At 32.6% G+C, this 27,050-nt stretch overlaps 2 protein-coding genes and 2 long non-coding RNA genes across 7 annotated transcripts; 2 read left to right on the top strand and 2 right to left on the bottom strand.

Moving 5' to 3' along the window:
- Window positions 1-1,747: 1,747 nt before the first annotated feature.
- Window positions 1,748-4,754, bottom strand: LOC146940060 (uncharacterized). The gene is made up of 4 exons (XR_015033474.1): window positions 4,303-4,754; window positions 4,113-4,204; window positions 2,096-3,516; window positions 1,748-1,996 (listed from the first exon to the last, which is right to left on the bottom strand). It is a non-coding gene; the product is annotated as an uncharacterized LOC146940060 (long non-coding RNA).
- Window positions 4,755-7,606: 2,852 nt separating this feature from the next.
- On the bottom strand, window positions 7,607-9,161 carry LOC146940059 (uncharacterized). The gene is made up of 3 exons (XR_015031878.1): window positions 8,800-9,161; window positions 8,672-8,723; window positions 7,607-8,318 (listed from the first exon to the last, which is right to left on the bottom strand). It is a non-coding gene; the product is annotated as an uncharacterized LOC146940059 (long non-coding RNA).
- A 6,150-nt stretch (window positions 9,162-15,311) lies between these two features.
- On the top strand, window positions 15,312-21,975 carry LOC146940058 (exosome complex component RRP41 homolog). Of its 4 annotated transcripts, none has more exons than XM_085753650.1 (9): window positions 15,312-15,529; window positions 15,740-15,807; window positions 16,838-16,916; window positions 17,001-17,037; window positions 17,203-17,352; window positions 17,457-17,542; window positions 19,771-19,858; window positions 20,316-20,373; window positions 20,471-21,975. In XM_085753650.1, exons 1-5 carry the CDS (start codon window positions 15,476-15,478, stop codon window positions 17,337-17,339), a joined length of 375 nt encoding a protein of 124 aa, XP_085609776.1. In that variant the 5' UTR covers window positions 15,312-15,475; the 3' UTR covers window positions 17,340-17,352; window positions 17,457-17,542; window positions 19,771-19,858; window positions 20,316-20,373; window positions 20,471-21,975. The 4 variants fall into 4 exon arrangements, with proteins under 4 accessions (XP_085609776.1, XP_085609774.1, XP_085609777.1 ...); XM_085753648.1 differs by having other exon boundaries at window positions 17,203-17,319; window positions 20,471-20,717; XM_085753649.1 differs by lacking the exons at window positions 17,203-17,352; window positions 17,457-17,542 and having other exon boundaries at window positions 15,329-15,529; window positions 20,471-20,717.
- Window positions 21,976-23,345: 1,370 nt separating this feature from the next.
- LOC146940057 (uncharacterized) lies at window positions 23,346-26,779 on the top strand. The gene is made up of 7 exons (XM_085753647.1): window positions 23,346-23,435; window positions 23,527-23,884; window positions 23,999-24,082; window positions 24,429-24,527; window positions 25,040-25,232; window positions 25,450-25,874; window positions 26,067-26,779. The coding sequence occupies exons 2-7, from the start codon at window positions 23,564-23,566 to the stop codon at window positions 26,274-26,276; spliced, it is 1,332 nt and encodes a 443-aa protein (XP_085609773.1). The 5' UTR covers window positions 23,346-23,435; window positions 23,527-23,563; the 3' UTR covers window positions 26,277-26,779.
- The last annotated feature ends 271 nt before the right edge of the window (window positions 26,780-27,050 follow it).

Raw genomic sequence — 27,050 nt, 5'->3', positions numbered from 1 at the left:
TTTTTTATAATATTATTTAAGTTACAATTAAAAAAGGTTAAATTCCACTAAAATATGAACAATATTTTTTATTTTTAGAGTAATTAACTTCGCTAAAATAATTCGCCACACTGATAATTTCATCCCAGATCCACCCTTGATGTAGCCCACCCAAAAAAAAATTATAAGTCTATTTTGTGATATTTTAAACAATTTTTCAACGGTTTTAGTCTTCATCGGTTCCAAAAGTGGCATACATGATTTTTATCATAATTATACTTGGTTGATTATCGAAGGTTTAGAGACCTTCTAATTTGCAGGGTTTCAAACCTCCCTTATATCATCATGTCAACTGAAAATTCATCGAGTTAATAGTTGTATTATAAAAAAACAGTTTTCGAATTTATAGCAGTAGAAGGAAAATTTCACCACTTCAACTTCGGGTTTAACGCTTATTACAACTTTAATTTTGTGTTTATACATTATAATTTATTTTAGTGGCCCACCCGAGTTTTTTTCTGGCTCTGCCACTGCCCACATTAAAGTCCAAGTGTATTTTCCATAAACCTTTTTTAAACTTTTATGATATGTATTTTTATTCGTTCGAAAATCACTAAAACACTTTTAGCACACGATTCATATTGGGTTGTAAACTTTTTTAAGACTTTTTTTTTGTATGTATTTTCCATAAACTTTTTTAAACCTTTATGGTATGTATATTTTAATGTTTCATAAACATTTATAGTTTGTATTTTCCATAAACCTTTTTTAATCCTTTATGGTTTGAGTTCATCCCACATCAAAGTCAGGTACGTAGCTCATGTAATGATCACATCGATTAGTTTGTTATGTACTGGAGTTTTGATTCCAATAATCTAATTAAGCTCGTTGCGGAATATATTTGCCAAATATATCAACAAATAAGAAAGAGTTTAGGGTGTAGGATGTAGGGTGAACTGACAACTAAGTATCTGACTTTGATGTGGGATGAACTCATATCATAGAAGATTAAAAAAGACTTATTGAAAATACCTCATATATATCATAAATGTTTAAAAAAGGTTTATGGAAAATACATAGCACTTTGATGTGGGGGTAAACTCATCTTGATTTATAAAATTTTTTTTTACGATGAAAGATAAAGAGTGGCCATTGAATCGGTATAGAAGAATATATAGTTTGAAGTTGTATATTATCCTAGGGTTGATTAGTTTCCTTTTGTCGTGAATGTTGGAATTGTGGATGAGATTGGTTAGTTGTGGACTGAAGAATCTTTAAGTTGCGCATTGTTTCAACCTCGTGAGACAATCTCTCATGTATCTAATGTTCCTTATAATGTTTCTTGGTTCATTTTTAAGGTTTTTTTGGTCTTACAATATTTCAAGTGCTTAATGTTATCTATATTTTTGTTTCATGAAATATAGTAATTTACTAGTGTTTGGAACGTAGGCTACTTTGTATTTTAAGTTCGTATTTTATTCATATAAATATTACAATTGAATTTTTAACTTATAATTAGAATGTTCTTTAAAGGTAATTCTAAAACTTTTGGAAGATATTGTTTGGAATGTAATGTTGTGTGTATTAATGTGTCATATGGATTGGTTTCAATGTTAGGCAATTAGACCCAACTCATATTTATTTATTTACTAGACTCTTGACCCGCGGTATCGCGCGGGTCTGTCATACAATATTGGCCATTACATTTTGATAGATATGAACTAAAACATTTTTCCAAACATATATCAATACAGGATGGCATACATCATTGATAAAAGCCTCTTTTCTAGATTTCATGGAAAAAACGCATCAAATGTTCAAGAGAAGCAATATATCAATTCAATTGAAAAATGTCCACTAAGTACATGATCATCTAGCAAGATCATATGCATGCTACAAATTTCATTTGCACTGAAACGTTCAGGAGTAGTCCATAGGTTAACGACTCTTGCCTGGAATCTGAATTCAATCTTTCCACCATCAATGTCTGCAAGTTTTGTGATCTTGGGTGTCTTTCCTATTTCGCAAAAGGACATAAAAAGTTTAGAATAAATCATATATTTCAAAATAAACAACTAAAGGCAACAACATAAGTTCAGCCAGTGCAATTCCATACCTTTGTTTGCCATGGTAAAGATTTCGACAGAAGAAAGTTGCTTAAGTGTGTTCTATTGAACTTTGTTAATCTCTCAAACAATCTTTGATGGTATGACCAAACAAACAAACATTGGACATGTATTTATAGAAATGGCTTGCCTCTTAAGAATTTTGTGTGTAGAAGAGAAACGCAAGACATAAAGAAACATCGTAGTAAATGATGCTTCATATCTGTAAGTCTATTCTCCCTGCAATTAATTCGCATGCCTATGCCATCCTAGTACACTACCACATCGAGCAAACCAACAGGAGAGGGAGTATTGTCTGCGCATTAATGAATGCAGGTGAGCATACCATCCTATATGTAGTTGACTTATCACCTTGAGCACATAAATTTAATTAATGCAGGTGTTTCTTAAGCAACTAAACTAATGAATGTGATTGGTTGAAAAATTTACAATTAGTAAGGCATTTATTATAAGGATTTACTAATGGAACCTTATAGTATGTTAATTTATTCAAAAAAAAAAAAAACTTACATATGCATGGAAGACGCATAAGGACATAGTTTTTTCGATGTTTCATTTTCTCACAAATTTTTATTCAATATACGTTCTAACCAATCTTGGCATATGCGCAGTAACACACCTTTTGATTTTCTAAATCAAACCATCTTGTATATGGCTTGATAAAGTAATGGTTCAACACAGTGATTAATTGAAACTATTTGTAAATCAAAACTAACAAAATTCATTATAAGAGATTGAATAAAAGGTGGAAAAAGTAGCTATGTTTTCAATTGAATAAATCGAGAATGATGCAGTATCCTAGGGTATATTGGCAAGAATTGATGGAACCTTATAAGAGCTAAATTGTTTTAAAATAGGGATGTGATATATATAATTATTGTCATTTGTCAAATATATACATATAAGATAAGAAATTAGTCCTACTATATGGTAATGGAAATCAAAATGAAATATAGCAAATTTTGATTACGTGAGTATGAAAATATTCCAAGAGCATACACTTTTTGACAATGGTATATGAGTTACCAAGAGCCATTTAATTTCTTGGTTGACAATAACATATTATATTAATTATGGTATGAAGGCTGATGTGAATTTATAAATGAATATGAATATGCCAAAAATGTCAATACGACAAACAACTTCAATTGCATTGTTGTATAAAATATAAGTCTAAATAAAACATTCATTATTTGATAGACTGTTCCAATGAAACTTGGAGACAAAATCGCATAAGAACACAGTGGGTGTAAAAATTCTTCAACATCCAGCCATCAGTAAAATAAAGCCTAGTGTTTTTCTTCACAACCTCCACTTCAAATTCATTATTACCCGGGTCACGGAGAATGACATAAGGAGCAAACCTACAGCCCATAAGTCCTTGAAAGTATCCAGGCAACCTCCCCTTATTCTAAAACAGACGAATAACAAACTCAATATCAATTTTAGAGTTTAGATTTCTACATCTAAACAACAGAAACATTTTCAAGATGAAACTTAGCACAACAAACATTCCAGTGCAAATATTAAGAACAGATAAGAACAAAACAGAAACATCACATAATTAAATAGAATCAAACAAAACAACAACACTCAATAATTAAAGTTCTTAACTGACAAACTAAAGTTCTAAAAACTGTCAAACTTTCGAGAAAACAGTCCTTAACTGACAAACTAAATTTCTAAAAAACTAAAGATTAAGTGAAACTGTCAAACTTGCAATCTAAAATTTACATAAATGAGTATGTAAATACTATTCTCAGTTTACATACTATTATCATTAGCAATCTAAAAACTGTCAAACTTGCGCGAAAACAATGCCTAAATGAGTTTGTAAATGCATTCAGTTTGCATCTATACGTGAAAACAACACATGAAAACGTGAAAATATATTATGAAGCCGTGACAGCAGTTTGCATCAGTTTACATCAGCTATTAAAAAAAAGAACTTATTGTGTTGTATATGGAAACATAAGTGCAACCATAAAATGAACAAGAAGAACTTACCGTGCCAATGTCGTATTCCATACGGAATGTCCTAAGCTTTGTCAAATCATGTCTCACAGCCTGGTATATCCCTGGAGCTGACTTGTCCCGAACTGGCAATCGAAATCAATATCCAAACAGAAGGCGTTAGATAACATGTTACAGGAAAATCATAAGTTTTAAATCAAACAAAACGATATGAAATCCAAACTTTTCAATTGAATGAGGGCATCAACTGCTTCTTGAAAGTGTTATGATCTAAATCCATATCCAACCAAAAGCTTCAAGGCAAACCGAATTCTCAAGGGTTTTCAATGGCAAAGCATGGTTATTCCACCAAATTTTGGCCATTTATATAGTGGATCAATGGTTCTTGGAACAAAACAGATGCCTATTAATGAAGCTGCGCAGAGAACGAAGTTAGAAGGATGGTTCAAGCATTGAGCACCGTGAATTTGGATTGCTTCCATGCAAGATTAATTAGTTGGAGTGTATTTAATTGACATAGGGTTTCGAAATATTTGAGGGAAAAGATGGTAATATGACGGCTGAGGTAATTATGTGGCCCAGGAAGCGATGCCCGTAAAGGGTTAATGGGGTCACAGTTAATTAATTCAGTTAGTTGGGTGATTAAGATTTACCTAAGGCGCCAAAAACAGACTTAAGAATGCATTAAAGGGGTTTGGGCTGAAATTAGGGTTAGGGTTTAACACTAATCAGACCACCTTAGATTAATAATAAGTAAGATAAGATGCATGTATGCATCTATTTATTGTTCTACAAGTTTCAATTTCACTAGACTTCCCACCCGTGCTGCCGCACGGGTCATATACGTTGTAAATGTAGTAGGCAAAAGCAAAATTTAATAACGCAATCCCAACTTATAACTTCAATGTCATAATTTTGGATACAACTATAATCGAAGTTTCTAATGTCTACACATTTCAGAAAATTTCTTTAAACACTGCATTTGAAATACTATCAACGCAAAGACTATCTTCATCTATTAGCAAAATTTTCATATCATTCTTTGAAGTATCTCATGATATTGCTGATTGTTTAAAAAAAAAAAACTCATGATATTGTTATATAAACTTGACCATTTAAGAACACTCGTTGCACAAGACATGTCAACTTGTTTGAGTGACTACCTTTGAATTTTGTTCATAGTCGTTGCAAAACATACTTCTATAAGAAACTGTCTACGTAGAAATTTAAAAGGAATTCTTGTATAATATGGTGTCAAAGATAGTCTAGATCGTTGACACGCACTTTTGCACAGGTTAACGATCAGCACAATATATTTGCAATTTAAGACTCCCACAACATATGAAAGACGGTAAATTAAAAGATTGTCGATTAAGACATGCATTGTCTAGAATTGGTATCTTTAAAAATTATTGTCATGAATTAAGACAAAAACAATGTGCATAAAATGAACCAAATAAACCCCAAAATTCTTTTTTAATAACTACTAACAGGTTTACACCTGAGTCATAACATCCAACCTAATGATTTCAACGTTTGCTAGCCGAGCTATGACATGCATAAGCTTATCCCCTCAAATATTATTTACTTTGGGTACAAATCACTGCAAATATTTACAATATAAAAACGAAAGAAATTAAGAAAAGCAATACAAAGTAGCTAAAACAATTAAAACCCAAATCTCCCATTTATTTGACAGAGAAGTCTCAGAGGACATACATAAAACAAATTTTAATTTTATATCCATTAGTCAATGCGCTCGGTTCATTTAGCTGTCATTTTTATGCATATTCATTTCTGCATTTTTTTTGGGGTACTGTTTGTAGTGCTTTCTAGACCTGGCCGTGTGGTACTGATGTAGTGACTTTCTTGAATGATTAGCTTCCAAGCAAATGTGCTTCTTGACTCGCTATACATCTTGTGCACTGGTTTGAAAGAGCAATTCTTCATAACTCATGACTAATATACTTTGAAATTACAATTGTTCAAATTTTCAGCAGAACAAAAATAACACACTCCAATAAGAGACATCTCCATTGTGTTCTTGAGGAGAAATGACAGACTTTGTTCACAATTTGGGTATTATTGACAATTGTAGCCCACTATATGAAATAAAACATGAAAAGTGAATGGCCAAATTAATCGTCATCATCTGAATTACAAACATTGGGAATCACTATCAAACAAACCTTTATTTTGTTGAAAAACATAAAGGTCCACCAAATCTTTACAATTATGAAGGAAATATTTTGTCTTCCTTTCCATGCTATATGGATAGGATCTTGTCAAGCAAGATTGTAAAATCCTTCCCCTAAAATGAGAGCCCACAAATCGTGACTCTAATTTTGATTCAAACTTAATCAATCCTATGACATAAATAGTTCAAAATTAATCATTCCATATCTCCAATAGGTGCAAGAACTATAACAAACACAACATGAGTTATTGTAGCAGCTAATACTATAGTGAGTTCATTGTCTCAACTTGAACAATCAACAAAATTGATCAATTGCCTCTAGATTTGAAAATGAGACAGCCCATTTATGAGACAAAGAAATCATGTGACTTGTATTAACTACACAAATAGTCATCAACTCACCTATAGTCAAATTCCAAGCAAAATGAAGTTTGCTACATTTAAACTCAAAAATCAAACCAAGGTTAGCCTTTTTGGAAATCTTGCCATTGTAGTAACTCACCTATACTCTAAAGGCTGCTGTAACTGTTTTTCCTGCTGGCTACTGTCATCTATTTTCACGTTTTCTGCCTCAAGTGTGGTGTTGTTTTGGCCCTGTGTGCTGATGTTTTTTGCCTCATATGTGCCAGGAATTGGTTGAACAATTTTAGGTGGTGCTGAGGTTGTTAGGTGCTTATCTGTTGGGTGTTTTTTCCCTCATTGTTCTTTGGTTTTGCGGCTTTGTTTGTGCTGTACAGCAGTGCAAGGTTATCAAAATCGGGACTTTACTTCAAGTCGAAAGAGAGTAGCAAAATCGGGACTCTTAAAATCGCAATCAAAATCGAAGGATTTTACTCAAGGACTTTTGTAGAATCGATATAGGATAGCAAAGTCGGGACTCGTAAAATCGCAATCAAAATCGAGGATTCTACCAAAACAAAAATAATGTTAAATATATGTTATATATTGCATATAGTCATAAATGACTAAAGTTCAAAGTCCACAAAATACATATACATAAATGTGGGGGGAAGTGAAAGAATGAAAAAAATTTGCCTTTTGGGTATTTATAGAACGGGTCATTGATTCAAATCGGGTCAATTTACGAACCGGGTCAAAAATTGACCCTTATCAAAAAAATGAACAAAATCCTTCAAAATCCATCAAAATCCTGCGATTTTGAATGGATTTCACGATTTTGTGCAATTTTGTGCGACTTTGATAGGATTTTGCCTGTTTTTGGGACTTTGCTATGGATTTGAGTCGTTGAAGCTACGCAAAGTCGCAAAAACCAGGATTTTGGGACTTAAGTCGCGTTTTTGATAACAATGCAGCAGTGACGTAAAATTCCTTTTATGTATTCCATGTTGTCCCGTTTCAGCACTAATTGTGTCGGGATTATTATCAATATATATGCTGATTCAAAAAAAAAAAAAAATCAACAAAGAAGCCTAACGATTATTTTCATTATTAGAATAAAAAAACTTAATACCATACCATCCCCAATAAAGAGAAATATAAATAAAAAAAGTTAACTTGCAGCTAGTATATTATGATTAGGATTTAGGACTACTGATGTGAGCCATTACTAAATGAGACAAATGGCTTGTTAATTGCTCTCCTCATCTTAAACATGATATTTTTTCGCTATAAAAAGTTTTGAAAACATCATTTATCAATTTAACAACTATAGGTGACTAACAAAATATTATACTGATGCAGATCCTATGATGTGTTCTTAACCTTTATGAAGAAATTTGTTCAGTACAACTGGATACATCAAATCTCATTTAAACAAAAAAAAATCGAAATTTATAAAACCCAATAGTAGCTACAAAATTAACATATCGAGAAGCTGTAAGGGAATACCAAGTATACAAACCAATCAAAGCAACAAACAAACATGCTTTGCTGATTGGCAAAAATAACGTCTTATTTTATATAGAACCTGAACATACGTGGATCTCTTCCAAGCAAATTATAGCTTGAACAAAGTAACATCTTGTGGGATGGAGGCTACCTACTTGATCCAAAAAAAATGAGAATCCAGCATCCGGGAAAACCTATAATTAATATTGGAAAACAAATATTAAAAAATGCTTATTTAGTGATGATTGATCGATCTACGTAAAAACAAAAAATGTTATAGCTAGCTATCCAATTGTTATATGAATCCATATATGTCAACAACATGTAGGTTTTATACCAAGCACCAACAAACGATGTGCTTAATGAATTTGTGCAAGGAACATGAAAAGGAATAAAATACTTTGTAATTCATCCCTTTGTTCTTCAACATTTTTCTATGAACTATCTGTGGTTAACTTTAACGGTGAATCAAAACAATGAATGCGAAAAATAGTGTACAAAACATAATGCGAATTAAATATGAATGAAACTAAGTATTTTCATTTACCTTTTTATAAGAAAGGAGGTGTACAAAATAGAGGAAGAATAATCTCAACCAGCTGAAACAAAACATTCAAAACGTGATTACCAAGATCGAGAACGAAAATGAAGAAGCTTTCAAAGTTAGGGATTTACCATGGATCTGCGAAAAAAATGTTAACACTGCGTCAAACTTACAAATGAAAGTGATGCAACTAAAAACGTTACTTTTAAAAAATGAAGATGAACATAAAATAGGTGTTGAGGAAGGTATATGCACAAAGGAGAGGAACACCAACAAATGGAGAATGACAGAATAAGAAATGTCACGATGGGAAGAAAATGGGAAAATAGAAGCATGTAATGGAATCAATGCACACAAAACTAAGAGGCGCCTCTTGAAGAACCCATTTTTCATGCATGTGAACTTAATGCATCAATTTCAATTCCCACGTAATGCATTAGAAGATGCAAAGATGAGTACACATTTGTAATTAATTCACATTGGAAACTATCAGTGCATTCAAGACACAAAATGTGGTTGAAAAAGTATGGTTAGTTTAATTTGGAGCACCGCACACATAATTAATGTAGCATTGGAAAAAGTAAGCATGTACGTTAAATCACTAAAGCTTTAGGTCTGCACTTATGGTTTATAAGTTAAGAGATTTGAATTTTGAAAATAGCATTAAATGAGTTTGTAAGCAAAATTTTCCCGCTCATATTCTAGGATTAGGGTTTTGCATTAGTTATTTACATTGTACATTAGGATTAGATAATAAGGATACTCTCAAAAAAGTTCCAAATCCATTCTCATTAGTCTTTATAAATAATTCGTTTTATTATTATGTTTGCATGTGCTTGGCCATGTCTCCGCCTACTTCACACCATGTCCTCTGCAAAATAAGACAGATATGCGTCGAAACCTTCACGAAGATACCAAAGATTCATTCTAAAATCTACTAATACCAACAAAGACACTTGGAACATGCACGCTTTCTAGCATAATAATTACGGATGAACAATGATAGGTAAAATCCTCTTTATCAATTGTTTGATCTAAATCTATCTCTAGATGAATAGTTATGACAACATGTTCTTTTTTCATTATCTCATCTTCCATAGAGCATACTGCATAGGCCAGGAGTGCGACGACCTAGGGCCCTACCGGTAGGGGGCCTAAAAACAATGTATATCATTTATTATTGTTGTTATGGGTATAATATTGGAGAATTTTGCATCCAAAAGTTTAATTGCGTATTGATATACTTTTACTTTTTTGGTGTTATTATTCTTAGGTGCTAAAATTTCAATCTACTCTGCATGTGCTATTGTTTTATACTTCTACAATATTTTGTTTCGGTGTCTATTGAGTATTTGATTTATTTTCAGATGTTACCTAAAAAAATATTTATTTAGTAGTGAAAAGCAGGAAAAAAAATTAAATGAAGAGTTAATAAAATCACAACAATTAGTTAACAAATTTTATGCCTAAGACCTCTAAAACTCTAGAAACGGCCCTGCAAACTAGTACATAGCTCGCGTCTTGGATGCAAAGTTTAACCTTAAAAAAAATTATAACTCCAAATAATAAAATAATTACATGTGTGATGATGATGTACAACTTATGGAGCAGTTACGTGTAAATGAAGGCTTAAGAGTATGGGGAATGGGATGCCTACAACAAGGAGTAAATGTGAAAGAATGACTAAAATAAGTAATTGGGTCTGAAGTTAGTTTGATCTAAGACCATTTACAATGGTATGTTGAATCTCAGTTTCAACAAGAAAAAGCCATGCAGTGGTCTGTTTAATATGCAGTTGAAAGTGACATGGATGAGAGAGGTGTTTAACGGGTTCAACACAATTGAATGTTGGAGACCTGCCACGCGTTGCCTTCTGGTTCGTCCATTTTTGGAGCGTGTAGTACAAACGCCGACATGGCGCGTTTATAGCAGAGGAAGGAGAGAGAAGCAGAAAGTTGGAATGATGGGGGACGCGTGTTGGCTTTTCATTGGACGGCCGGTTTTTAATTTTTTTAATAATTGTACATCAATTATTTCGTTGAAAAATAATTAAAAAAAAAAAAAAAATTATATCAAAATTCATGATTTTTTTTCTCTATAAATAGATACTTGGTTCATTTCATTTGGACACAGAAAAAAATACCAAGTTTTTCACTATCTTCTTATTATATCTTCTCTATTAATTTTTTGTATTGCATTTGAAGTTAAGAAAAATAAAAATAAATTTTTTAAATAAATTTTTTTTTCAATTTTTTCAGTTTTTCTTTATTTTAATTTAATTATAATCGATAATTGTAATTTTATGTAATTATAAAAACAAAAATATAAAATTAAATAAGAATAAGAATAAGAAATAAAAGGTAGTGGGGTAGAGTGTTGAATGAAAAAAACCATTGGAGAGGTTAAAGTTGAATGAGTGTTGAATTAAGAGAGAGAAAATGATGTGGAGTGTTGGAAATTGAAAAAGTGGGTGTTGAAGGGTGTTGAATGTGGTTAACCATTGTAAATGGTCAATGGGTTTGGTTCAGTCCCAATTCAAAAACAACTGTGGGAAAAGAAAGAGCAATGTTTTGAAAGACAAAATCATTATAAAAAAGATTGAGCACTTGCCATTCAAGCTCACACGAGTGGGATGAATATGATAATGATTAAATGTCTTTCAAACAAAGGTCACATACGAGACATGCATACAACTTAATGCCTTTCTACCCAATCAGATTCTATTCTACTACTAAAATCTCTTATCTCCTCAGTCGATTATGTCCCCACAAGAACACAGTATAATTATGCATACTATATAAATGTTAAGGTATATTAGGAAATAATTGCCTATATTTTACTTTAATGAAAACACTATAGTTTATAGTTATATGTATCCATTGTCATCATATGTTTTCTTAAACACCTTGCACATAGACGTGCAACGAGGTTATAGACTTAGCGTGTTCTTTGTTATATTGATTTCAAATAACATAAACAATTTAAAATTATAAATTAAAAAATAATTAGAAAAAATAAGAGTAAAAAGAATTTGTGTTATAAAAAGAATGAGGAACAAAGAGATAGAGGGAGTTAACCCGTGCGTTTTATAATATCAATATTATATATCAATTAGAAGTTTGTAAGAAAAATCTAATATGTCATCTCATACACTGGTGCTTGGGGCATAATCATTCTCGTAAACTAGCAACTTTCGTCCAAGACACATTTGTTTGTTGCAATGCAAGAATATGCTTCAAGGATGGTCCTCCCTTTCCTGGGCTCCTCTACATCCTCGTCAAGTGGTTAAAGACATTTTGGGGTGAAAGTATCACCTTTTGCTTGCCATTTTTTATTTTGGAAAATAAATACTCAATAGCGGCACACGCGGGGATTTTTTTTTTTTTTGATGTGGAACTTGTTAATCATAATCATATTATATATAATATTGATTGATACCAATTTCTAAGGTCAAATTCTGAAATTGGTACAAACGAGACACAAACTAGGGATTTGTTTGTGCATCTCAGTAATTAGTAACTAACTTCAATCACTTTTTAAGTTCTCAAATACATACAAAGTAATTAATTATTTAAAATAGAAACTAAAATACTACTACTTGTCTGTTCATCTCCCTCTTTTAAGTGAAAACCTAAAACCAAGCTACATAATTCATTCAACATCAACATGATGAACGGTGACATTGTTCTCCATCATTTTGGCAGTAGTGTTAACAATGTCACAATGCTTCACTTTCAATGTGATTATTCCTGAGAACTGATTGAGATCGGGAAGAGCATTCTTAATGGTGAGCGTGATGTGATCAACAATAACATCAATCTCCTCCTTCTGAACATTGTCGGTGAACAAATTCAACTGCAAAATGTGAGAGTCCTCTGTATCTCTGACTTCGACGAATCGATCCATCAACAAAACCCAGAGACAGATTCATATCCTCTCTGAATGGACAAGATCCGCCACACGAAAAGGACGACGAGGATCATCGGCGTCGATTTCATCATCGTCGGCGAAAGTGCGAATGAGTGGAGGGGCGGTGTAGGAGATGGCAACGAGAGACATGACAGAACTAGTGAAGGGGCGGCGCAAATGAGTGAAGTCACGACGGCCATGAAAGAGTGGTAGGAGGAAGAGAGAAGGGGTCAAAATGTCATTCAGTTCTATGCGACGAATGTTTAACAGTAACTGAAATCCAAAATAACTAAATACTCACCTTCATGAATAATAACTATTATACACACACATGAATAATAACTAAATACTCACCTGGTATAGTAACTCAGGTTTAGTTTATCATGTGAACTCAAAAAATGTCTTATTCAAGAAGTAATCAATCAAAATCCATAACGTCAGTGTGTCAGAGAAGAAAGAAGCTGACAGGAAAGAGCGAAATTAACTCAAAGAGAAAAGGAAAGAACTAACGAAAAAGACGGTGTAGTACTGGTTTCTTACTCAAAGCAATATTTTGAATTTAAAATAATATTCGTTTTACTCTTCTTTATCAATTACCATACACACAGATGAATAATAACTAAATATCCACCCAACTGGTTCCTTACTGGGTTTTGAAAACCCGTGAGCCTAAGATCAACATTACCATTTTGATTAATCATGCCTACAAAATATAGAATTTTAAAATTACAAAGTAAATACTTAATAATTATCAAAACACATAAACAAAACACATCACATATGATTATAGATGCAAAATATGTAGTTATTATGAAACTCAAATCTTGATAATATTTTGTTATTGATAAATTGTTTATAAATATTGGATTTCATATTGTTATTATGTAACCATCGGGTTTTTTTTAGTAACCAACTGTATGAATGATTATGTTTTATTCTATGTGTAAATATATGGATGAGTCAGTGAAATTCATAAATAGTATAACCACTTATGTTGATAATTTGCACTAGCAATTAAGTATCCCACAATTAAAAATTATATGATTAGAATATTTATCAACATAAGTGGTTATACAATTTATGAATTTCACTAACTTAACCACATATTTACACATAGAATAAAACATAATTATTCATACAAGTGGTTACTCATATAAAAAAAACACATGTGGTTACATAATAACGATATAAAATCCGATATTTATAAACAATTTATCAATGACAAAATATTATCAAGATTTAAGTTTCATAGTTAACCACATATTTTGCATCTATAATTATATGTGATGTGTTTTATTTATGTGTTTTCATAACTATTATGTATTTTAATTTACTATCAATATGCAGAGAGTTGTCTCAAGTTTTGTGTATTATTATCATTGTTAACGTTTCTATAATGAACAATTTATTATGTCAAATGTTTATGTTCATATTGATGTCAAGGTTTTGATAAATATCCGAATACACATATTCAATTAGATGACGCAAAAGATTGGTACCATTCAATGCGCAAAGATCTTCTGAAATTTCAATTTCTAACTCACCATCCTAATAATCTCATCATTTTCTAAAACACCATCACCAATATCCAAAATTCATTTTACAAAACTTTTTATTATCATCCTGCGTATTATTTGTTGTATTTTACACAAGTCTCGTGTTTTTTTTATCAACATTAGATTCTTGATTGTCCTCCAGATTTTGGAAGAACTAACAGTTGTCTTGATAATGTCCTCTCTTGTTCCTTTTCTAACCACATGTGTCTAAAGTCTCCACCTAAAATCTTTGATGGTAATTTAAAAAAAAAAACTTGTATATAGTTGTATACAAACAAGATAAAAAAACTTTTTTTAACCCAATTTTTTATCGTGGTAAACAAATACAAAGTAACTATTTTTTATTTTTATAAAATCTCTAAATTATTGAAATGATAAAATCACTTATACATATAATGTGATAAGGAGTTTAATTTCTGTCTTATTCGTATGAAAAAGAATTGAATGACTAGATCAAAATTTGGTAACCATATATATTAAAAAATTTAATTTTAATATTAATTAATAAAAGCTAAAAAATTTGCACCCCTTGACTCCGGATCCTGGATCCGCCACTGATAATCCTAATATATATATATATTATAAATTCGGATTATATAACCTAAAATGCGTCAACATTGACTACAAATGTACTCATAAACTTGTCCGAGCGGGGGTTTGACACAATTCAGATTCTAATTGAAGAAAATTGCTTTCCTCCTTATCAAAATTGCTCATTCCCTAAACTCAAATAGAGTTACTCTTCCGTCCTAAATTATAAACAAAAAAAATTCATTTTCTTTGTCCCAAATTATAAGCAAAAAAAACTAACTTTTATCATATTTAATTATGCTTTTCAAAAAATTATCTTTTCCAAAGGAAAATTAAATGCAAAGTGCATTCAATTTAATCTTTTTTTTCATTTTCTCTATAATCAACTATCAATGAAAATTGTTTTTACATTTTCTTATAAAACTTATTTCAAAGATAACACAAAAGACTATGTTACAAACTAATGTATGTTTTAGTTTTCTTATGATTTTTTTTTTCTTCTTGTAATATTATGGGATGGAGGGAGTAGCATTTTTCACCAAAAGTTAACTTGACACTTTATCGGTTGAACCTATCTTTTTTTTTTTGGTAGAAGAACCTATCTTAAAAGTGCCGACGGATTAACTCTATGAATGAACAATTTTGAAAGGGCTTAATGAAAAGACCAATCAACTTTCTTTTGAAGATGCCCATATCATTCATTCCCCAAAGACAAAAAGAGATCAAATTTCAGAGAGTGTTGCAAATGACAGAGTATCGCAAAACAACATTGTCTGCCTTCACAAAATAATTTGAATTTGAACACCCAAAAATGGAATACGTCAGCCCAGAAGGACTTCGCTTGGATGGTCGCATTCCCATGGACGTAGGTACTGTACTACACTTTTTTCTACAATTCATTTTCTTTCTACTTTTCAATTTCACAAGTTATTTTTTTTTCTCCTTATACAATCCTAGATACGTCAAAATCGAGCTGAAATTGTGCTGTATCCAAAGCGATGGGTACATACATATATGTTTCTTATATGCATTCTACTGAAAATTTAACAGCCTTTCATATGCTTTCGTTATCTAGGTTCCATGCGAATACAGCATGGCTAATTTTAGCACTGGCGATCGCATGAGGAAACCGAAGGGCGACAGGTTATTTCTTATTTACCTGTTTAATTTTCCACTCTTTTTGCATGATTTTAATATACTTTGCTGGTATAGGCCATGTTTGGATAAAAAAACTTAATTAAGTGTTCATGTTCTATTACAAAAAGAGAAAATAAAGTCAAACTATTTTCAAGTTATAAGCTATTTTTATAATCTATCATGTAGAGCTTATGGAAATAAACTGAAAACAGCTTGTGGATGTGTCATAAGTTGTTTCCATAAGCTTTCTCAAACAGTCTCACAAATAGTATCACGGTTGTAACTCTGTTGATTGATAAGGTAAATCCTGATTTTGTTCACGGATAAAGTCGACAAAACTTTGGTAATCAAAGTGCTGCTAAACTTGCTTGTATGGTGGGTTATGGTGGTTTAGCAGCTTATCTTTCAGACAAGTCTCTAGTTGAGCAGCTTGGCTGGAAATATCAACTTAGTGGAAACAGGCACGGCTGATCATTGAATTATGATAATCTTACCAGGGACCAGCTGATTCTGAAGGAAACTTTAGCAGAAACATGGCGTGGAGATTATGTGTAGGAATTGTTAGGATCTACCATTATAGTTATTTAGTTAATGAGAGAAGTTTAGTTAGAACTTAGAAGGGATATAGATTAGTTAGCTAGAAAGAGAAGTTAAGAAGTTTACAGGATATCATGTATACAATATAAATAGGATAAATAAGGACGAGCGAAGGATGTGGTACATTTGTTTGTTGTATTTTGAATGGATAAAGTAGCAGTCCTTTGTGAATTGAATGGATACCATTAGAGGAGAGTCTCCTCTCCTATTTTCATTCTTTAAATAAAACTTTTTCTTTTCTTTTCATTTCTTTCTATTGATTTTCCATCTCTTGTCCTTTGTTCGTAACAGACCTGGTGCTCAATGTTTTAGACATAGATTGTCCCTGATTTTGTGTTTCAGAGTTTGTTAAATTGGTTCCTCTTGCAAGGTTCCCTAACCCTTGAATGATGGGACGACCTTTACTTCTATATTTAATTGAAATTTGCCCATGCTACAGGAGATCAACCGAGATTTCTCTAGTTATCAGACAAACCATGGAAGAATGCATACTGACACATTTAATGCCCCGTTCCCAGGTTTTATTAGTCTTTGGAACTTTTTTTTAATCAGTATAAATTGAGTATTTTCTTTTTGTAATGATTTGGTTATTTAATTTTCAGATAGATATTTATGTCCAAGTTCTCCAAGCAGATGGAGGTAATTCATGCCTGATAATAGGATCTTGTGATAATTTTCTCCTCTTATCGTCATTATTTTTCATGGTGCTCTTTTAAAAAACCATGCTCCTGTTAATTGTTGGCAATATTTAAAACGGGTCTCTGTACTTTTATATAACTTTTGTTCGTAACATGCCTTTTGTAGGAACTAGATCTGCGTGTATAAATGCAGCAACTTTGGCCCTAGCCGATGCTGGGATCCCTATGCTTGGTCTTGTAACTTCCTGTAGTGCCGGATACCTCAATAGCACCGCTCTACTTGTTATATATCTGCTTCACTGAAAATTTTAATTGGGTATTTGACAAGGGTGGCATGTCTTTTTTTGTTTCTGTCAACTTTTGATATAGCACTGCATGGTTTCTCATAGTTATTGAAAGTTTCTGAATGAATATGGACAGATTTGAACTATGTAGAAGACAGTGCTGGGGGTCCTGATGTAACTGTAGGAATTTTGCTGAAGTTGGATAAAGTGACGCTTCTTCAGGTAAATTTTTATTTATGATTTTATCTATATTTCTTTTGTAGCCAGCGAAGTAAATTAACTCAGGAAAAAAGAATTTATTTATGTTTGTACCCGGCCCTAATGGATTGTGTTGTTTTTTTTCTTAAATGTGAAAGTTTATAATGTTCTTAGTTTGCCTTTTGTTAGAGGCCTTGGGATCCTTGGGGACCCATCTCTCTTTCAATTCTTCATCTTGATCCGTGTCATTGGCAATTGACACAGTCACTTAGAGGCTGATGCTCTCCTTCCAAAACTGTTCTCATCATTAGGCCTAGGTTATGGTTTTGACTCCTTTAAAGCAAGACCTGCACTTTAGAGGCAAACATATGAGTTATAATCCTGTTGAAAAATCAAGTTATACTTTGTGATACATGTGCATGTTATAACTTCAAACTTTACCATCTGAAGCGCATCCCACACTTCAGGAGACAAATTCAAAGATTCTGCACCATTTGTTTTACTTTTTTAACTTCCTAGATCTCCCTTTTGCTTTTGATGAAGATTATTGATAGAGTGACTTGAACCTTTACTCTCTGGTGGATGTTTTGTAATTCTTTTGTGTAGTATCAGTTAATGCTCTGTCAACTATAGCTTTATTTTCCCTCATTGAATCATTCTTGCCTATTAACACTTAATTTGGGGATTTGGAACAACATGTTTTATTTTCTTCATTGCATATTTTTCATTAGTTCTCCAAATTTAGGCTGATATTATATAGTACTATTCATTTCATGGATGCTATGCAGTCAATGGCAGATAGCGACCGACCCCCAAAGTGCTATAACAGCATACCACTGTCATGTCAAAGTTTAGGGAAGCAATAAATGAAATTATATCATAGTACCATACACAAAAACTCAAAAATAGAAGAATGCACAAAATTAAAGACATCCATAACTAACAATGAAAATTCATTGTTACCAATTTTAGGCCTGTTCATAGTTCTGAAAAAACCATACGGAACTGTAAACCAAAGTGAACCAAACTGGAAAAAAGCCGAACTATTAGTAAGGTTCAGCAAATCAAACTGCATTGTTAAACACAGTTCGGTAACTGCACACTTCAAGTTCATTTCGATGAACTTTCAACAAACTATTGACAAACTGTATATGCTGAACTCAAACACAAACCCACCAAAACTTGCTACTTTTAGCTGTGCCATATCCTCAGTCTTTGAGTTGCAGGAATCAAAGTTCCATGTCATTAGATGTTAGTGTCATATCAGTAAGTCCCTAAAACATCGTTTCTCGTTATTACTAAATCCCTAAATCTTAAATTAGTCATGCTGTAAAGCTTAGAAACAAATAAAATTATTTAGCTTAAGCGGTGCAATGCTACTTGTGGTTTTCGATTTGTTTGTGCATTTGATGCAAGCTCCATGGAAGAGGAAAAACGATCAAACCTAAACTAATTAAGTCTCACAGATCCTAAAATACCAAATCGATAGTCGTCGGTATGAATAATTAATTAGAAAAGTAATACAATATGAGCCTTTTCAGTGCTCGTCTAAATTACCTCAGTTATTGAATCAAGTCATTGGCATCCCATGAAGAAGAGCTAGGACTGTTCAGTTTGATTCTGCATACACAGAAAATTAAATTCTGTCATTGTAAAATTGGTTCAGATCAAAACCATAGAAAGAATCATGATATGTACAGTTTGCTTTGAGTGAATTGATATTCTAGTTCAGTTTGATTTTCTCAGAAAACTGAGCCATGCGCAGGCCTACCAATATTTCAACCCAATATAAAACAAAAAATTTGCAGGATCAAATGACCAAAACTCTTAAAAACCAAGAAAATGACTACAGCATCAACTAAAAAAGTTGAAGGCTTTTTTAGATTTTAACAAAAAATTCACTGTAGCAGCTGCTATTTGGCTGTTACAGCATCTACTACAAAATGCAATACAACAGAGTTTTGCGTAGTGCCTAGGGGCAGCTACAATATGCTACACAACACCACTATGGTGGCCAGTATTGAGTCTTCAGAGCATGCACGGGTTATCATAAAGGCTGACTGAGATTGAGAGGCTGAACATTTTAACAGAAATGGATCACTGACATTTGTTTGTAGAGAGAGATGCTTTTATTTATTTCACCCGTTTCTTTAATTGGATGGTGTTGGGTTGAGTATGGCTTTACTTGATTTTTGGACTACGAGATATCAACTTTTGTTTGAACTAATAATTTATTTTGTTCCTTGCTGTAGAGATTCTAAACTTCCAATTGACATTTTGGAAAATGTTATGCAACTGGACACGGAAGGCTGCAAAGCAATTGCAAACTACATACGTGAAGTAAGAACCTGTCTTATTTATTTGATATAGGAGTAAAAACATGGTTCACATTCATTTCATATTGATAACCAAGGTCCATTAGGCTAGCTGAGTGCTGACCCAATCATTGGCCCTACTTTACATGAGCACACTTTCTAGAAGTTGTAGAAGTGTGAGTAGGAGTCAGTTGGAATATTTCCTGAAATTTAAGGAACCATTCTGTTATAAAAGGGAGGGAAGGGGTAAGAGTCATTAATTTTGTTAAGTTGTCATAGTCAGCTAGGAGATAAATTCTCTCTGGGTATTGATCTGGTCTAGGAGTTCTTGAACTCTGGTGAAGTTTTCAGCTTTCTTTTTTCAGTTCCCACCATTGTTAGAGCTCTAAGTTCAACCGTTTACAGATATAATACAGTGTTTACCTTCAGATTTCCGGTTTCTACCGCATAGCTTAATTCCCAATTTCTTTATTGGTTGACAGATTTTACTGGAGAACTCAAAGCAACTTGAGTATAGACGGGGCACATAACTTTATAGAAGTAATGTTTCCATTTTATGTTGGTTGATTTCGTGTTATACATGTAACATCATACTATGGTGGTTGTTGCTGATGGTCGTGTTTTTCCTGAACTGCAGGTTCATTCTTTCATCAGTTATGCGTTTGTTTTTTGTTTTTCATTTTTAGATTAGCATTCTATAGTATTTATGGGGAATTTTTTTGGCACACGGTACTGAATGAAGCAGAAAAAGTAGAGGTGAATGTGCTTAATTAACACTAGTGTTTTGCAGTTGCCCAATTTTTCTTCTATTTATTAGGTTGTAAGTCTTTGGAGTTCAATTTGTTTTTATATCATAAAATTTCAATAGGGCGTTTCATTTATCAGTTGACGAACATGATAGAAGTAGTTTTTGTGTTATCGTGGTGTGTTGGAAATACTCAAATAACTGCGTCTAATGGAAACTAACACTTTCAAAGAGTGTTAACAATAAAGATCTACACTTTTCTTAACTAGCTCTCTCATATTAGTTGAAATTCGAGCAGGTCGTACTAAATTCTGTGTAATTTTGTGGAATTCATTAGAAGAGTGTGTAGTAGATACAGTGTGTTTGTAGCATAACATTCTTATTTTAATTGTAATACCACAACCATCATTTTACATAATACTACCCCCATAAGTAAGGTGCAACTTTAAACTATCCTAAAAGGCGAATTCATAGAAGACATGTATGTTGAATATTTCACTTTCCTAACTTCAAAAGTAAATTCATTTGTATTCATTCTTCAGCGATGAGATTTTGATTCTCCAAATCAGACCTCATCTCCAATAACTTTTTTGCTTTGTTGGTTCAACCTCAAATGCTGCTTTGCTTTCGCTACTTTCAATTTTTTGTCCAATTGTTATTTGAACAGTGAAATATGTTGCTAGAAAAAGGAGTCTGTTTGTTGTTTTAAAGTGTTCTTTAATCATGTATAGATGTAAATTTTAAGTATTTTTTTGACTCAATTTAATTAAAGTTGGAAGGAAATGTGTTGTTAACGAAAAATCGGTATAGAAAAATGTTCGACAAAAAATTGGTTGTTAATTGAGGGGCTAGATAGTACTAAGAAGATAAGGAATGGGAGCCGTGGTTGGGTGGGGAGGTAGTAAATGAGGTTTTAACAGGTTGTTTGATTGGAACTTGTTCTTGGTGCCACAAAAGCAAAGTAATTTGTAACATCCAATTTTGGTGTAAGTCACGAAATTTGGACATTCACTCGGATGAACATAGTATTATGATAATTTTTTTAGGGTTTTTTTTTTTGTTGCAAAAGATCAGAGATATTATGTGCCATGAAAGCTTCATTTGAAGATCAAGAAATTGAGGAAATTCGAGAAAAAGCAAGAAATTGTAGAGACAACTCAAGAAATTGTAAGAAAACGAAAGCTTGAGCCAATTCACGACAAGCTCATGATACCTTATTATGAGATCAAGATTAGAGAGAATTGAGAGTAGAAACCTCATAGATTGACTCAATGAGAAATGTGAAGTAGTTGCAATCCATATATACAAGTGATGTAAACTAAGCAATTTGAGTAGCAAGTTACGGGTTGTAACTAACTTCTAACCAACTAAACTTAGTTCAAATAACATTTTATCAAGTTTTTAAGTCTGCTAAGTGACTTCCTAAAAAAAAAAAAAAACTTGTTAAGTGACATGCTGCAGTTGGTGGAGATTGCGATGATGAAGGAATGTGAGGCAATGTATCCTCTAATAATATTCTAATTAATTTAAAGTTCTTTTTTCTTCTTAAAAACTACCTAAGTGTAAGTGTAACTACTTGACGGTGTGAGGTGTTTTAAAGAGTACTTTTTTCCTAATTTCAAAAGATGGGGCGGGTAGTGGGGACGTTGATCCCACCTCGAAACTGTCTCGTTTGTATAAAATTACATTTTTACCTTTCTTAAATTAGAAACCCTTAAACAAGCTTTTAAATTACATTCATATTTTTATTTTGATTTTTAAGGCGAGCCTTAAACAAATTGTTTCCACTATTTATTATTATATTTAATGAGATTGTTGAAACGACGCAATTTTGGATATTATACTGTTTTTAATAATAAAAAAAGCACAAAATGCAATCTAAGTTCATGGGGATGAGACTCGATGGGAAACCCGAACCCCATTATCCAAGGTTTTATTTTTCATCTTTCTTGAAATTGGAGACAGGGATAACCAACTCCATCAAATTTAGGAATGGGGTAGACAAAACTCATCCCCTCCCCGTTGCCATGTCTATATGGACTATTCCTAGAAATGAGAGCAATGCCGCTGAAGTATTTATTTTTATTTGATTTTTTGCATGGCCTAAGCTCCAAGAAACAGAAGAGCTCAATCAAAACGGTTGGGAAACAATCCAAACATTATCAATTTTTACAACCGAAAAGAAGGAATAACTAATGCTAATGCTAGTACATGTGCTTTTGGAGGTTGTAAAAGCGTTTGCAGAAATTCACTTTTAACACATCTATGGAATTACCAATCTCAACAGGGAAAAATGTTTTTTATCATGTCCAGATGAATGAAGATGCATAAACCTCCGACTCCGATAGTAATTTTTAAGAATCATGAAATGAGAAAATATGCTTGCAAAAACAGGTTATTCATCACTTTTTTTTTAGGTTGTTGCATTGCATCAAAGTAGCTCTTATACTCATTAATTAGTGCTTCTTTCATTTCAGCGCTGGCACTACTTATTTGAGTTAAATAGTAGTTGCCACTTCTAAGTTCTAACCACTTAACCTGTATCCTTCGATGAGAAACCACATGCACAACTTGCTTTTGTATTTACTTCATATAATAACTCAACTGTGCACACGATTCCAATAAAATAACCATAAATATGTAGTTAATTCTAACTAAATCACAGTGCTGACATTTTTAGTACTAGTACATTGATGTCATTTACATCCTTTTGTATGATACATCATTTTGTAGGCATGATAATTGCTTCATCTCTGTCACATTAACTTGCAGCTTAAGTTAGGTATAACAGGTGCAATAAATTTTCGAGTTATTTTTCGGAAGGTCACAATGATCTGTTATTTAATCTAATCTTTAGGTAAGATGTTTAGAATGTTATATTCATGTTTCCTATAGAAAGAAACATAGTGATAGTAGAATTTGTTAATCTTTGCTCTTTTTTATTTTAGAAGGAAATAAGTTCTTATATATCTTTTGAGGATCGCCATGGAGCGAACGAGCAGTTGGGGTTCTGCAGTTAGCAGGCTTTCAGTGTGTCAAAATGTAGATGTTGGTGATGATGAAGCTGAGAATCGTGAGTGTGGTTCAGCTGCAAGAGATATAGCTTTTCAAGGAGGAAGGAAAAGTGAGAGTGGTGGCTTTGACCTGTCTTTATATATCAAACCAGAAAATGGAACATTTGTGTACAATCCTGCAATGGAACATGAATTGCCGCCATCTAATAATAACTATATTGTAAATCCACAAGAACACCTCCCCATCTTTGTTTCAACAAATGGAAAGGTTAATTGTGAAGACATAAAACAAGTAGGTTCATTTAGAAATTCTCCTTTTTTGTTGTTAATGATATATTTAAACTTAATTAATTCAAATTGTACTAGTTTCCTCACGGTTGAGGCATGCTTTTACTTTGTTTTTTAGGTTCTGGAACTTGACATGAAGTTACCCAAGCTACTGGAATTTGTTTCGTGTCTAACTCATTTGGCTGTTTTTGGCATTCTTGGGGTAATATGCTAACTTCTGTCCTGTGACCTTGAGTTTTTTTTCTCTATTTTTTACACATTTCTTGATGTTAAAGAGTATGGTAGATGCTAGGAAATATGTTAAATGAGTTTGGTAATTTTGACACACAAATTTGACTTCAAATTTCAACAACAAATTAGACGGTTAACACAATTTGAATGTGTTAAATTATGTTTAGTGGATGATTAATGAATATAACTAGTGGATGGTTACTGAATATAATTAGATGTCACACCATTAATCATCTACTCGACGCAATTAAATTAGGAGAGGAAAATCTTAAAATGATCATGATACTAATGCACCAATTGTCATAATAAATATGCAGGTCTTAACGAGGTACTTATTGCAAAAGTCATTTGGACCAAGTGGTTTTGGCGTGACCAGTGATCATACCGTTTTTTACCTTGATCTGCCATCAAATATGGTTCGCCTCTGCATTCACTGATTCTTAGATTTATTTCTTTGAATTCTAAAGGAGAATAAAAGGAGAAAAATAACCATGGTAGTTATAAGGTTATGTTAGTAAATTTAGAGTATGGTTATCATGATGACTAAATCTTGGACAAAGAATCATTTGCCTGATTGAAAAGCAATTCAAGTCTTTATTGGAGTTGCTGCATTAACTAACATGTTTGGACACAATATTCTTGAATCATAAGCACTAGAAATACTCTGTCTTTTAAATTCTTTATTATAATTCCTAAGATTAAAAATGGAACTATCTGTTCCAGGTTTTGAGCTTGAAGCATTCATGTCATAACTAATCGATGCATATGATACAGCAGAATTAACTCATCTAAACTTCTATTTTTGCTTTCTTAGGATTAATATGGAAACTTGAATATTCCTATCAAATGCATTTTATTAAAGTTCATCGATTAGAAAGCTAATTTTGACAGTGTTGTCATTGATATTTTTCTTTTACACATTTTCCAGATTGGTTCCTTTTTTATGGGATGGTTTGGTTTTGTTTTTAAAGGAGATATATCCTACGTATCTGAACATCTAGCCATTGGTCTAACAACCGGCTACTTAGGGAGCCTAACAACTTTCAGCGGCTGGAATCAGAAAATGCTCGAGCTCAGTGTCGCTGGACACTGGATCCTGTCTTTGCTCGGCTTTGTACTAGGTAATAAGTGCGATTTAAAGACTAGGTACTAACAAAACAAAATAGTTTTGCACACGCGTTTAGTTATATGTCATTACGATGTCACTTAACTATATTACTTTCTAAAATATCTGTGCAATTATCCATGCTGTAAAATGAGATTAGATGTGTATATATAGAGAATTTTATACTATTACTACATATTAAGAAGAGTTTGTAAGGAAATGGAATTTTGTAGGCATGTTTCTTGTAGCATTGTCGATCATCATTGGTTTCTGGACGGCGAAGGGATTCAAATGGTTACTCAAAAGACTAAACATGAGACATGAAAGTGACTCTTTTATATCAAAACTAAACTGGAAGGTTGACAGCTTCCCTCGTCAATTGGTAGTGACGATAGTGTTGTTGGTGATATTAGCTTTGTTATGGGGCGTGAGTAGTGCTTTGGAAATAAATGAGTTCAAAAATGGTGGTGGTGAAGCTCAGTTGTGGTTAGCTTGCATTGTTGGACCTCTTGGTGTATGGCTTAGGTTTTTCTTAGCTACTAGACTTAACGAGTGCGAAATTGGAGGAGGGTTTTTGAAATGGCTTCGATTTGGGACTCTTATTGCCAATGTTTCTGCTGCTTGTATCACGGCTGCACTTGCCACCCTCAAGAAATCAGTAAGTTTTTTTGTACAATTGAATTATCAATCAAGTCTTCACTAGTGAATTTAGTATATGTTATTATTAATATTTCAAAATAGTCTATGGATTTAAAAATATTTTGATTATATTAGTTATTCTGAATGAATTTTTGACACATGATTTTGGAGGTTGTGATGAGTATTGCTATAAACCTGATTTTTGGTGCAGGTGAATACTACAAATTGTGATACTGTGATAACAGGACTTCAATTTGGTCTATTGGGATGTCTGAGTACTGTTTCAACATTTGTTGCTGAATTGTATGAACTGATAGAAAACAAGCATCTTTGGAGAGCATTTGTCTATGCTATGGTTACCATTTGCGTTTCATTTTCTTTTGGGATCTTATTATACTATATCCCTGTTTCAAGAATGTGAGTGAGCATAGGGATTATGTACCTATTTGTTTGGGTGTTTGGCTACATTTGTGTGTTTGAAGTTTTATCATGTGTGCTCTGGTTGTACAATAGTGAATTTGTTGGGTCTGAGTTAGGAAGTTGGAAGAGATATTATATTAGGATCTTCGTTTTTTTTTTTTTGGACACATATTAGGATCTTCGTGGGATTTGGATTTCGTGCATTTAAAAAATATCACATCAGCTGCATTTGTGAAGCAGTTCAACATCAGGTGACTCACATTTTGACTTTAATTAGAGTTTCGATGTGTGATTGAAACTACACTCGTCAAATTTCGATCAATTGTTTTGCATTGCGCGGCCGTGTCAAATGCGAAATATTTGAACTGCAAGATTCTTATTCGGTGGGACTATTGTTGAAAGAAGTGAAAATTTCAATACATTTTTCGCTTAGGAAAAAAGGTTATGAACGTTGGCAAGTGCATGAAATAAAATTATTTATATCTTTGTAAATGTTAAAAGAAACATTGTTCTTTTTTTTTGAAGAAGAAAAAGAAACATTGTTCTTGTTTGGTCTTGTTTGATCTCTTTTAACTCTTTCTCTAGCTTTTTGATGAGGGTGGGAATCAAATTGTCAAAAAAAATCTGATATGAAATTGACATTTAAATTTGCTCCGGATTGAGTCGAGTCAACTTCAAATCAAAATAATTTGATCTTATTCTCTTGAATATTCAAGAGTATTGTTTTTAGTCCTTCTAAGAGGGATTAATTTTAGTTTTGGTCTATGTAAAATTA

The sequence above is a fragment of the Medicago sativa genome, chromosome 3 (assembly GCF_051527215.1).
Source record: "Medicago sativa cultivar Bolivia chromosome 3, Bolivia_mono, whole genome shotgun sequence".
NCBI classification, from domain to species: Eukaryota; Viridiplantae; Streptophyta; class Magnoliopsida; order Fabales; family Fabaceae; genus Medicago; species Medicago sativa.
This window is presented reverse-complemented; position numbering and strand designations above follow the sequence as displayed.